The 12560-nt window shown below is 50.3% G+C and overlaps 1 protein-coding gene across 2 annotated transcripts in view; it reads left to right on the top strand.

Moving 5' to 3' along the window:
• Positions 1 to 12560, top strand: part of LOC132243312 (C-type mannose receptor 2-like) — a 50365-nt gene that overhangs the window by 25226 nt on the left and 12579 nt on the right. For both annotated transcript variants that reach the window (XM_059715440.1, XM_059715441.1), the window contains exon 9: positions 9850 to 10065. In XM_059715440.1, the coding sequence (XP_059571423.1) occupies positions 9850 to 10065 (216 nt within the window). The remainder of the gene's footprint in view (positions 1 to 9849; positions 10066 to 12560) is intronic.

The following is a 12560-nucleotide window of genomic DNA, read 5'->3' on the forward strand; positions in this document are numbered from 1 at the left end:
GACTCCCGTGGCTAAATAAGGGACTCATGGACCTCCTGCATCTGAAAAGAGAAACCTGTAAGTGTTGGAAGTCAGGTAACATCACCAAAGAGGATTATTTAGCACTGACCCACACCTGTAGGGAGGAAACCAGGAAAGCAAAAGTTAAAACTGAACTCAAATTGACTACGGGAATCAAGGTCAACAAAACGTCCTTCTTTAGATACGTGGGTAGTCAAAAAAAAACCAAGGGCAATGTTGGACCCTTGCTAAACCAAATGGGGCAGCTGACAACTGACATCCAGGAAAAAGCTAATCTCCTTAATGATTACTTTGCATCAGTTTTTCACCAGCGCAAGGGGATCTTGCCTATCAAGATGCAGGATTGCCAGAGCACGGGTGAATACACACCCATCATTGGTGAGTGGTATAAACTGAGTCAAGAAACTGAGTCCTTCCAGTGGTCCCGATGAGCAGCATTGAGTGATTCAACCAGGTGATCTGTGATATCTGGATCGCCAGGTTTTTCATACTCATCTAATAGAGCAGCACACTCTCCATCCAAGCAAGGAGTATACAGAGGTGAAATCCTCTGGGAACAGAGGACTGTGCTGCTTTATAGAGGGCACCACAGAAATGTTTATAGGTTTCGTCATCTAGGATATTTTGCCATGGAATGGTAACAATGGATCATTCAACAGTCTCCATGAATAGGGACCAGTTGGTTTTCCTGAGGTTCAATCTGAGTTTTCTTATACATTTAATGACCAGGAGTTGCAGGCCAATGTGGATGAGTGATGGACAGTGTTGGCTGTGTGGAAAGTCATCAAGAATGATGCAAGATGCTGGTTGTGCGTGGCTGTTGACTGACATAACCCAATGTATGTCAGGAGAGTAGTTGGTCCCATCTTGCTGAGTGAAAGGTACCATGTTTAGAGTCATCAATCAGGGCAAGGTCATTGCTGAATGCCCAGTTTTGGAACAGGTCGCCATCTTCATTTGAGTGTGAGTAACCCCAGTGTATGTAGTGGCTATTACAGTCACCAGCATATACAGTTGGGTGGGGGAGAGATGGAAGAGGACAGTTCCCCCAAGTTTTGCTTGGTGGTTTATAGACATTTGTGATACTGAAGCTTCCAACCTTTATGACATCACAATGATTACTGGATAGGGTGTGGGTTGCCTCAGAAATGTCGCTACAGATGTAGGTTCCTCTCCCATATTTTGCATGAAGGGTGTAGCATGTCAGAACAAAAACTTTGGCTTCATCCACATGAGTGAGTACGTGCCTGTTGCAGTGTCTTAGAGCAGGTTGAGGCACTGCAGGAGGCATGTCTGAGCACGGACTCTAAGTTTGATATTGGGAAATCCCAGGATCAAAAGAAAACACGCCAGAAAAAAGCAGTGCAGGGCACGTTCCTGGAGTATGCCCCAAAGCAACTGAAGGCTGGGTCCTCCAAAGAGATGCTCTAGCACCTGGCCAAAGCATCTCTATGCTTGCCACATGCCCCTGCTGCTCCAACACACTGTGTCTCAGTGTGATGGAGGAAATAGAAGTCAGGCAAGGCTAGCAGCAGTGGCTCAGACCCCGGCTCTGTCCCCAGTAGGTAGGGACATGAGGGTGGGGGACTGTGGGGTGGGGCTGTGTGGGGGTGAGGGGACTGTAGGAAGGAGATGACTGTGTGGGTCGGGTGGGTTCTCCACCCACCTCCCCATGGCTCACAGTCCCCCTGCAGCTGCACACAGACTCCCTGACAGCGTGCAGAGCCACCTAAGACCCCAGGGCTACACATGGCACATGGAGCCAGTCCAGTCCTCTGGCACACACCTTCAAGCAGGACTGAGCCAGCTCCTGCCACCACCTGGGGCTCCTGGCACTGCAGGCAGGATCTGTATGCCATAGGGCTTGGCTAGCTCCTGCCTCCATGTGGCCCATCCTAATGGTACACAGGTTCTGCCTGCAGCACCAGGAGCCCTTGGGTGGTGGCAGGAGCCAGCCCAGTTCTGTCCAAAGGTGCATGCCAGTGGATTGGGCTGGCTCCATGTGCCATGTGTAGCCCCTGAGTCTCAGGGTGGTGCCACGTACTGCCAGGGGGTCTTTCTGCAGCAGGCCATGAACAATGTGGGGGCCTGCTGCTTACTGCTGCTGTGGGGAGGGGGAGAGGAGGGCTGTGTCCCATGGGGTGGTTGGGTGGAGGTCCACCCCGGACACAGCCCCACCCACCGCCACACAGTCACCCCATGAACTCCCCCATAAGCTACCCACAAACCCCACACCTCCATCCACTAACCCCACACCTACGAACCCCACACAATCCCCAAAATCCCCTCCCATGAACTTTCCCCCTCATCCCCACAAGCCCCACATGCTGCATACCCAGCCATCAGCCAGGACAGGACCTGCTGGCAGGAGCCATAGCGCAGGGACAACTGCTCCACTGCAGCCTTGCCCTGTGCCCACACCGGTGCTGGGACATGCAGCCCTGGCCTGTGGGGGCTCCTGGTCCCAGGAATCACTTGGGGGATGTGATGGGCTGGGCGGAGGGGTGGAAGGCACAGGCACAGGGAGCAGAACAGCAGGGGCTGGCATTGCTCAGAGCCACAAAGCAGTGGGTGGGACAGCTGCAGCTTGACCCATGTCCTGGTGCTGGGATACAGCTGCTGCTGGGAGTGAGTGGGGGCCAGGCAGAAGCTGCAGGTCAGGGGTGAGGAGCATTGGCAGGGCTGTGGGTTGGGAGTGACGGGCAAGGGCAGGGGCAGGGCACTGGCATACCAGTGCTGCTGAGTGAGCACCATAAAGCAGCTGTGGGTCCAGCTGCAGCTGTTCACACATCCTGGTGAGTTAAGGGGGCAGGGGCAGCTCTGTTTTTTCTATAATAAAAAAAAGCAAATGTCAAAGTATATAGATATTTCGAAAATTATTTTATTATGATGATAGAGGCACTGGTAGGCTTCTAAATTTATTTAAAATTGTAAATATATCAATAAAAGATTGCCCAATTGATCGATCTCTCTCTCTCTCTAGATATAGATATATAGTGGTGTTTCATTTTAATCACAGAAGAATGCAGATTTTGGGTAATTTAATGAGAGCATCTGGGATTTTTTTATCACAGAATTTGCAATTTTTAAACAGGGAACACTAGGATCCCTGCTGGTGAGGCAAGTGGCAGGACCCAGGCAGAGGAGCCTGCCCAGGGCCAGCACCAGGGACCCAGCTGGAGGACAGATGAGGTGGCTGACCTCCAGGCCATTTGAGGCCAGGAGGACATGCTTCAACAGTTCAAAGTGGGCCACTGCAAGGGGCACATCTTCTGGGTGATTCATAGATTCATAGATTATAGAGTCAGAAGGGACCCAATGGGTCATCGTGTCTGACCCCCTGCCCCTGGCAGGAAAGAGGACTGAGGTCAGATGACCCCAGCCAGGTGATTGTCAAGCCTCTTCTTAAAGACCTCCAAGTTAGGTGACAGCACCACCTCTCTTGGAAGCCCATTTCAGACTCTGGCTACCCTTATTGTAAAAAATTTCTTCCCAATGTCTAACCTAAATCTGCTCTCCACTAGTTTGCACCCGTTATTCCTAGTTACTCCCTGAGGCACTCTGGTAAACAGCGCATCCCTAATTCTCTGCTGTCCTCCCCTGATAAATTTATAGGTGGCTACAAGGTCACCCCTCAGTCATCTTTTGTATAGGCTGAAGAGATCCAGATCTCTCAACCTTTCCTTGTAGGGTTTTTCACAGAGACCACTAATCATGCGAGTGGCCCTCCTCTGAACCCTTTCCAGATCCTTCGTGTCCCTCTTAAAGTGCGGCGCCCAAAACTGGACACAGTACTCCAACTGCGGCCTGACCAATGCTGCGTAGAGGGGGAGCATCACCTCCCTCGATCTGTTGGTCATGCATCTGCTAATACACGGCAAGGTGCGATTGGCTTTGTTGATGGCCTCGTTACACTGCCGGCTCATGTTCATCCTGGAGTCAGCTATGACTCCAAGATCTCTCTCAGCCTCTGAGCTTCTGAGGAGGACAACCCCCAACCTGTAGGTGTGCTGGGGATCCCTCCTTCCTAGGTGGAGTACCTTACATTTATCTTTGTTGAATTGCATCCTATTACGTTCTGCCCATTGAGCTAACTTGTCCAGGTCAGCCTGCTCCCTGCCCTCTGGTGTATTCACTTTGCCCCATAATTTGGTATCATCCGCAAACTTGGAGAGGGTGCTCACCACACCCTCGTCCAAATCACGGATGAAGATATTAAATAACACTGGCCCAAGGACTGAACCCTGCGGGACCCCACTGCCCACCTCCCTCCAGGTCGAGAATGACCCGTCAACCACCACTCTCTGGGTGTAGTCCCTGAGCCAGTTAGCCACTCACCTGACTGTGTAGGCATCCACTCCACAGCCCGTTAGCTTCCCTATGAGAATAGGATGTGAAACTGTCGAAGGCCTTCCTAAAATCCAGGTAGATGACATCGGCTGCCGCTCCTGTGTCAAGGAAGGCAGTGTGTGACCTGGTCATAAAAAGCTATAAGGTTTGTCAGGCAGGATCTACCTTTGATGAACCCATCCTGGTTTCCTTTCAGCATCGTTTCTCTTGCTGGGCTTTCACAAATACACTCTTTGATGATTGTTTCTAGTATTTTCCCAGGGATAGAGGTAAGACTGACTGGCCTAAAGTTACCTGGCTCCTCCCTTCTCCCCTTCTTGAAAATGGGCCTTTTTCCAGTCCTCAGGGACTTGTCTGGAGCACCATGAGAGCTCAAACAGCCGTGCCAGTGGCTCAGCAATGACACTGGCCAATTCCTTCAGCACCTGTGGATGGAAGTCATTCGGGCTGGCTGACTTGTACCCATCCAGCCCTTCCAAGCGCTCTTTACTTAAGTCAACACTAACCTTTGGTGGTCTGATGCCTTTTGGACATCTGTCTGTGCTCAAGGTGGGGGGATTGTCTTGGTCAGTATTAAGGAATACTGAAGCGAAGAACTCATTGAAGAGCTCTGCCTTTTGTCTGTGTTGACCACCAGCTGACCCGATTTGTCTTGCAGGGGTCCTATGCTACTCTGCACCTTCTTTTTGCTCGCTATGTATATGTAGAAGGATTTGTTATTGTCCTTGATTGTTGTAGCCAGCCTAAGCTCCAGTCCTGCCTTGGCCTGCCTGACTCCCTGCAATAGCGTGCCAGTGTGGTATATGCCTCTTTGGTGGCTGCCCCCTGCTTCCACTGCCTATACATCTCTTTCTTTGCCCCCAGTCTTTCCTTAAGCTCTCTGTTAAGCCAAGGGGGCTTTTTTATCCCCTTTTCTGTATAAGGGGATAGACTCCTTTTGTACCCCAAGGATCACTCCCTTGAGAAACTCCCAACCCTCTTGGGCTCCCATTAGCCTGATGCTCTTCAGTTCGGCCACCTCCCTAACTAGGTTCCTACGTTTAGTAAAGTTGGCCCTTTCTGAAGTCTAAAACTTTAGAATCACTGGATATTTTTCTCACCCTTCACTGGATAGTGAACTCTAACAAGTGGTGGTCACTATCTCCCAGGTTACTGTGTACCCGCAGGTCTCCCACGAAATCATCCCCTGTTGCTAAGACCAGGTCTAGCAAGGTGCTACCCCTGGTGGGACTGGACACCATCTGGGTTAGGTGGAGGTCCTGCACACAGTGTAAGAACCTCCTTGAGCAGCTTGTTTTGGCCACCTGTTCCTCCCAGCTAATGTCTGGGTAATTTAGGTCCCTCATGACCACTGCCTCCCTCGCCTGTATGGCTTCTGAAAGCTGCTTGGAGAATACCTTGTCTAGCTCATCATCCTGGTGAGGAGATCTGTAGTAGAGCCCCACTACCAAGTCCTTTTCCCCTGCCCCCGCCCTGGATCCCACAATGCCTCGGTATTCCCCTCCTCCACTCCTGCCTTGATGACGGAAGATATGTACTGCTCCTTAACATAGAGAACTACACCCCTACCTTTTTCCCCCCTCTGTCTCATCTATACAACCTGGACCTCTCAATGCCTACCACCCAGTCGTGCATCGAATCCCACCATGTTTCAGTTAAGCCAACTAGGTCATACTGCATGCTAGCAAGCCGGAGTGCAAGTTCCTCCTGCTTGTTCCCCATACTCCTGGCATTTGTGTAAAGACATTTTAGCTCCCCAGTGGGTGCTCTTGGTGTCCCTTTGCCTTGATGGGGTGTGTCCCCCTTAGTGCTTACCTGGTTAGGTCTGGTGCCTTGTTTGTGGCTTTCCAACCCTGGGTTCTCATCAACCTCCAGTTCCCCATCCCCCGTTGAACCTAGTTTAAAGGTCTTCAGAGGAGATCATGCAACCTGCAGGAGAACAAATGCTGATCTCTAGGAGAGAGATGAAGATTGTCCCATCCTAGGAAGCCTTCTCCCTGGAAAAAGGAGTGATAGCTGCCCAGATGGCAGAACAGGGGCACCAGAAGATATGGCAGCAGTGCCGCCTGAGGGCCAACTGTGCAGCCATGGCCCATTGGTCGCTGACCCAGAGGTGCCCATACCACAGCCTAGGCAGCCGTGCAGTCCCCGTCCATGTCTGGCAGGCACGCAGCCATGGGGCCACAGGTCCAAGTGTGTAGATGCTGTCACAGGTGGCAGCAGGTCACAGCCAGGCAGCAGCCCCCACTGCCAGACTGCTGCAGTGGGTAGAGGATGCAGGGGCCGCTCTAGGTTAGGGCTGCTTCAGCAGTCCAGCTGGCACAAGGGGCTAGTGTCCCCAGATACCAACTGGCTGGGCTTCAGAAGCTTCTGAAGGCAAGTAGCCCTGAGCTGCTCACCAGGGCATTTTTTATACAGGGTCATTTTGCCCCAAGTAGCACAATTTGCCCCACACCAAAGTGTATATTCAGGCACGTGTGCTGAGGCACAAATCTGTGGCACAAATCTGTACCACTGTTACTTGAGCTGTTGCAAGCACATATGCCTACATGTGTGGATGTACCCATTGATAGTAAAGTGATCAGCTTCATCCTTACTATGTGGGTCTCCTTAAGACAGCTTATTGCAGCCTTGCGGTGAATTGTTATAGAACTGATTATGGAAAGTTTTGCTACTGCAAGTCCCTTGACATTGAGTTGGAGGATTTGAAGAACTGGCCAATAGCCTGAAAATTGCAGAAACCCTGGTGAATCTTTTTCAAAACTCATGGCACTCAGGTGAGATCCCTGAGGATTGGAAGAGGGCCAACATTGTGCCCATCTTCAAGAAGGGGAAGAGGGACTTCTATCCCAGGGAAAATCCTAGAAAAACTCTTCAAGGAGTCTACGTGTGACTCACTTACAGAGGGTGGGATTCTGAATGACAGCCAGCATGGCTTTGTCGCAGGCAGGTTCTGTCTTACCAATCTCATCTCCTTCTACAACCAGGCATCTTGCCACCGGGACATGGAAAAGGAGGTCGACATTATGTACCTAGACTTCCAAAAGGCCTTTGATCTAGTATCCCACGATATCCTTGTGAGAAAATTGGAAGATTGTGGGCTTAACTGCTCGATGATTCAGTAGGTGGGAAACTGGCTGCGAGGTAGGACCCAGTTCTTATGAACAGATCTGTGTTATCCTGGTGAGAAATGGCTAGTGGTGTCCCTCAAGGGTCCGTGCTTGGTCCAGTGCTTTTCAGCATCTTTATCAATGATTTGAATGTGGGGATGAAGTTGGCCAAGTTTGTGGGTGACACCAAATTATGGGGGAGCATGGTTATGCCTGCAGATAGGCTGCAGATACAGGCAGACCCGGAGAGGTGGGTGAATCAGAACCAGATGAGGTTCAACACTTAGAAGTGTAAAGTGCTCCACCTGGAGGCAAATAATCCCCAACATACCTACAGGCTCGGTGGCGACAATTTGACTTGCACCACAGTAAAAAGGGACCTAGGGGTAACAGTTGACCATTGCATGAACATGAGCTGTCAGTGTGATGCTGTAGCCAGCAGGGCAAGCAACACTGGCATGCATCAACTGATGTATCTCATGTGAAACCAAGGAAGTGATTCTTCCACTGTACTCAGCACTAGTGAGACCACAGCTGGAATACTGTGTCCATTTCTAGGCACCACACTTCAACGAGGATGTGGAAAAACTTGAGAGGGTCCAGAGAAGAGCCACCCATATAATCAGAGACTTGCAAGGCAGACTATACGAGGAGAGGCGGAGGGACTTGGGTCTCTTCAGCCTAAAGAAGAGAAGGCTGAGAGGAGACTTGGTAGCAGCTTACCACTACATCAGGGGCTCAGCATACAGCTGTTCACCAGGGCACCCTTGGGGAAGACCAGGAGTAATGGATACAAACTCCTGGAAGAGCGCTTCAGGCTCAATTCTAGGAAAAGCTCCTTCACAGTCAGGGTGTTCAGATTGTGAAACAAGCTCTCAAGAGGTGGTGCTATCACCTACCCTGGAAATCTTCAAGAGGAGACTGGACGGGCACCTTGCTGGTGTCACCTGACCCCCAGTTGTCTTTCCTGCCTAGTGCAGGGGGGCTGGACTCAATGATCTTTCATAGATTTCATAGACATTAGGGCTGGAAGGGACCTCGGAAGATCATCGAGTCCAGCCCCCTGCCCAAAGGGCAGGAAGTCAGCCGGGTTCATAGGATCCCAGCAAGATGAGCATCCAGTTTGCTCTTGAAGGTGTTCAGTGTGGGCTCATAAGCTCACACAATACCTTTGGTGTGGAAATCAATGGGGTTCGACAGATATATGTAACAACTGGACTATTCCCAAACTTTTGGGAGCCAGTTCAGAACTGTGATGGGTCTTCAAAGATAATCTTGGTACAAGATCAGATGGGTAAAAGAAGTTCAGTTTGGGAATTAGAAGGTTTCTTATCATTAGAGGAATGAGGTTCTGAAATGGTTCTTCTGAACAACATTGTAGGGAATCTGAATTGTTTCAAGATGGCACTTGAGCAGGGCTAATATAAGAATAAGGAATATTCTTGTGGTAGCATTTACAGCAGGTGATACAAGGCTTGACATGTTTGGGGTTCTCATGAGGAGGCTTGTGGGTTAGCTGCATATTTGGCAGATGTCTGGCAGCGTGAGGTTACTTGGCTTTGCTGATGGTGAGGACAGCGTTTAGAGGCAGAGACTGAAATTGGAGAAAATGATTTCCTGGCACTAGGGGGACAGTGAGTGTTGAAGCTGTTGGGTTTTGTGCCTTCCTCTATAGTTAATATTGTCTGCTTCCTTGGATTCCCTGGGCATATTTTCCTTGATGAATCTCTTGCCACAGGAGGACTCAAAGCCTCGGTGGAGCCCTGTCCCTCCCACCCCCTTTCTGTGATCTATCCTGGGTATGATTTTTCCTAGCAGCTTTGGGACTGTGGGATGTGAAAAGCACTGGTATTCACTATTCGTGTCTTTGTTGGACCTCTTTGGACAAATGCTTATTAAACAGTTGCCTATGATCATAGAGACTAGCCTTACAGACCCAGGAGGTCACCTCCTGTCCTAAGTTAGAGTGAACCAGGGCTTTCCACCCAAAGAGATGCCTGAGACACCCAAGTGGAGGCAGAGGGTCAGGTTGTGGGGCCCGCTCTCACAACATCCAGCTGACAGCTGTTGGACTCCAGACACAGCGGCTCCTGCACCTGGCTCAGTATGCTGGGAAGTGCAACACACATTCCTTGGCACTGATTTTCCCTCCACAGGACACTTAAAGGCCTCTCTCAGGGCTGTGAAATCCAGTCCCAGAGCCTGAGGTCTAAAACGTCTGACAGTGTCTGGCACCCTGGTGTCTAATTTGTGACCAGATCTCACCCAAGGTACCGAGCATTTGCTGTTGGTGCCAAGGGGAGGACATGCATCACCCCTGCATAGAGACCTAGAGACAGTGTTGTTCCCCTTCTGCTTCCTCCCCCAGCCACCGAATGGTTTGTGCTGCAGGTCAGTCGTGGTGTGGAAGGAGACCCTGCTTTGCTGCACCCCTCTGCCGAGAGCCTGGAGCAGGCGAAGCAGGAGTGTCTCAGTGAGAGGAGCGCATGTGCTGCCGTGCTCCATGCAGGGACTAAATTCTACCTGCTCAGCAGCCTGAGCAGCACCAGCCCACAGGAAAACTCAACACTCTACGTGCAGACCAGTAAGGGGCAGATCTCTGCTCAAATGCACCCTGGTTAAGCATCCACAGAGACCACATGGCTTAGTGCTGGGGGCTCTAGTCCTAGCTCTTCCACTGATCTGTTCTGCCACCAGACCAATCACATCAACCTCCCCATGCCTCAGTTTCCCCTCCCTGGGCCCTGGATTTGTTGTGGATAGGAAGCTTCTGCTTTGCTGGGCTCCAGTCCCTGTAGATGTGTTCCATAGGTTTCATAGATTTCTAGGGTCAGAAGGGACCTATTAGATCATCGAGTCCAACCCCCTGCTCTGGGCAGGAAAGAGCACTGGGGTCAAGTAACCCCAGCCAGGTGCTTGTCTAATCTCCTTTAGAACACCTCCAAGGCAGGGGAAAGCACCACCTCCCTTGGAAGTCCATTCCACATTTTGACAACCCTCACTGTAAAGAATTTCTTTTTGATGTCCAATCTAAATCTGCTCTCCTTTAGGTTATGACCATTGTTTCTATTAAACAGAGTGTCCTCTATTTCCTGCTGACCTCCCCTGATGAGCTTGTAAACAGCCACAAGTTTGCCTCTCAGCCTTTTCTTGTGGAGGCTGAAGAGATCCAGGTCCCTCAATCTGTCTTCATAGGATCTTACCTGCTGGCCCTCAACCATACGAGTAGCCCTCCTCTGAACCCTTTCCAAGTTATCCACATCACTCTTGAAGTGTAACGCTTAACACTGGATGCAGTAGTTCAGTTGTGGCCTCACCAATGCTGCATAGAGGGGAAGTATCACTTCCCTAGACCTGCTCGTGATGCTTCTGCTAATGCAAGACCAAGTGCGGTTAGCCTTACTTACTACCTCGTCGCATTGGTGACTCACGTTCATTTTTGCGTCGACTATGACTCCAAGATCCCTTTCTGCTGCTGTGCTACTTAGAATGGGACTTCCCAGCCTGTAGATATGTTGGTGATTCTTTCTCCCCAGGTGCAGCACTTTGCACTTATTTTTGTTAAATTGCATCCTATTCTGATCCACTCACTTCCCCAGTCTCTAAATCCACCTGAATTCGCCCCCTGTCCTGTAGTGCAGCGGTGGGCAAAATGCAGCCTGTGGGCTGGATGCGGGCCACCAGGCCATTCTGTCTGGCCTGCAGGGCCCCCAAAATTTTTAGAAAATTAATATTTATCTGACCCTGGCTGCCTGTCATGAAGCCCTCAATGGCTTTCCAAAACTCAGTAAGCGGCCTTCTGCCTGAAATAATTGCCTGCCCCTGCTCTAGTGTGTTTACTATACCCCATAGTTTGGTGTCATCTGTGAATTTGGACAGAGTGCTTTCTACACCCTCATCCAAATCACTGATGAAGATATGGAACAGTACTGGTCCAAGGACAGAGCCTTGGGGGACACCACTGCCTACATCTCTCCAGGTAGAAACTCGACCCACCCACCACCACTCTCTGGGTGTGTCCCATAAGTCAGTTTTTCACCCACCTGACTGTGAAAAAATCCACGTCACAGCTACTTAGTTTACTTAGTTTACTTGTAAAAATTGGGTGCAGCACCATGTCGAAAGCCTTTTTAAAATCCAAGTAAATAACATCTACCTCTACTCCTGCATCTAAGCACTTTGTGACCTGGTCATAAAAAGAGACCAGGCTAGTCAGGCAGGATCTGCCTGCTATAAACCCATGCTAGTTGCCCCTTAACATTGTATTACCCACTAGCCCCCCACAAATGTGACCCTTAATGATTTTTTCATAGGTCTTGCCAAGAATAGAGGTGAGGCTAACCAGCTTATAATTACCTGGGTCCTCCTGCCTCCCCTTCTTGAAAATAAGGACCACATTGGCCCTTTTCCAGTCTTCTGGGACCTGTCCTAAGTGCCACGAGCACTCAAGCAGTTGCGTCAGTGGTTTCGCTATGACACTGGCCAATTTCTTTAGTACCCTTGGGTGAAGATCATCGGGGCCTGCCAACTTAAATACGGCCAACCCCTCCAAGTGCCCCTTCACCAAGTCAGCGCTAACCGTTGGTAGATAGGTATCTCTCTGAAGCCAAACTAAAGTCTCATTGAGAGGTGTGTTTGTATCCATGACCAGGGACACAGACACAAAGAAATCATTTAAGAGCTCAGCTCCATCCTGTTATGGGTTGCCCTAGTCCATCCTGTAGCAGCCCTTTGTTAACCTGCGCTGCTTTCTTGCTCCCTATGTACTTAAAGAAGGACTTTTTGTTACCCTTAATCTGCCAGCCTGAGTTCTATTTCTGCTTTGGTCTTCCTGTTTCTCTGCAACCACAAGCCAAGCATGTGTACTCCTCCTTGGTGGCTGTCCCCTGCTTTCACTGCCTGTAAGCCTCTTTTCCCCTGTAGGCTTTCCTGGATTTCTCTTTTGCCTCCCTTTATGTATACTGGGATGGTACCCCTCTGTGCCTGCAGGATCAGTCCCTTGAGAAACTCCCACCCTTCCTGGACTCCCAACTCACTGATGTTATTACCTCTCAGTCCCACTCTAACTAACCTCCTGAG

This window comes from Alligator mississippiensis, chromosome 12 (genome assembly GCF_030867095.1).
Source record: "Alligator mississippiensis isolate rAllMis1 chromosome 12, rAllMis1, whole genome shotgun sequence".
NCBI classification, from domain to species: Eukaryota; Metazoa; Chordata; order Crocodylia; family Alligatoridae; genus Alligator; species Alligator mississippiensis.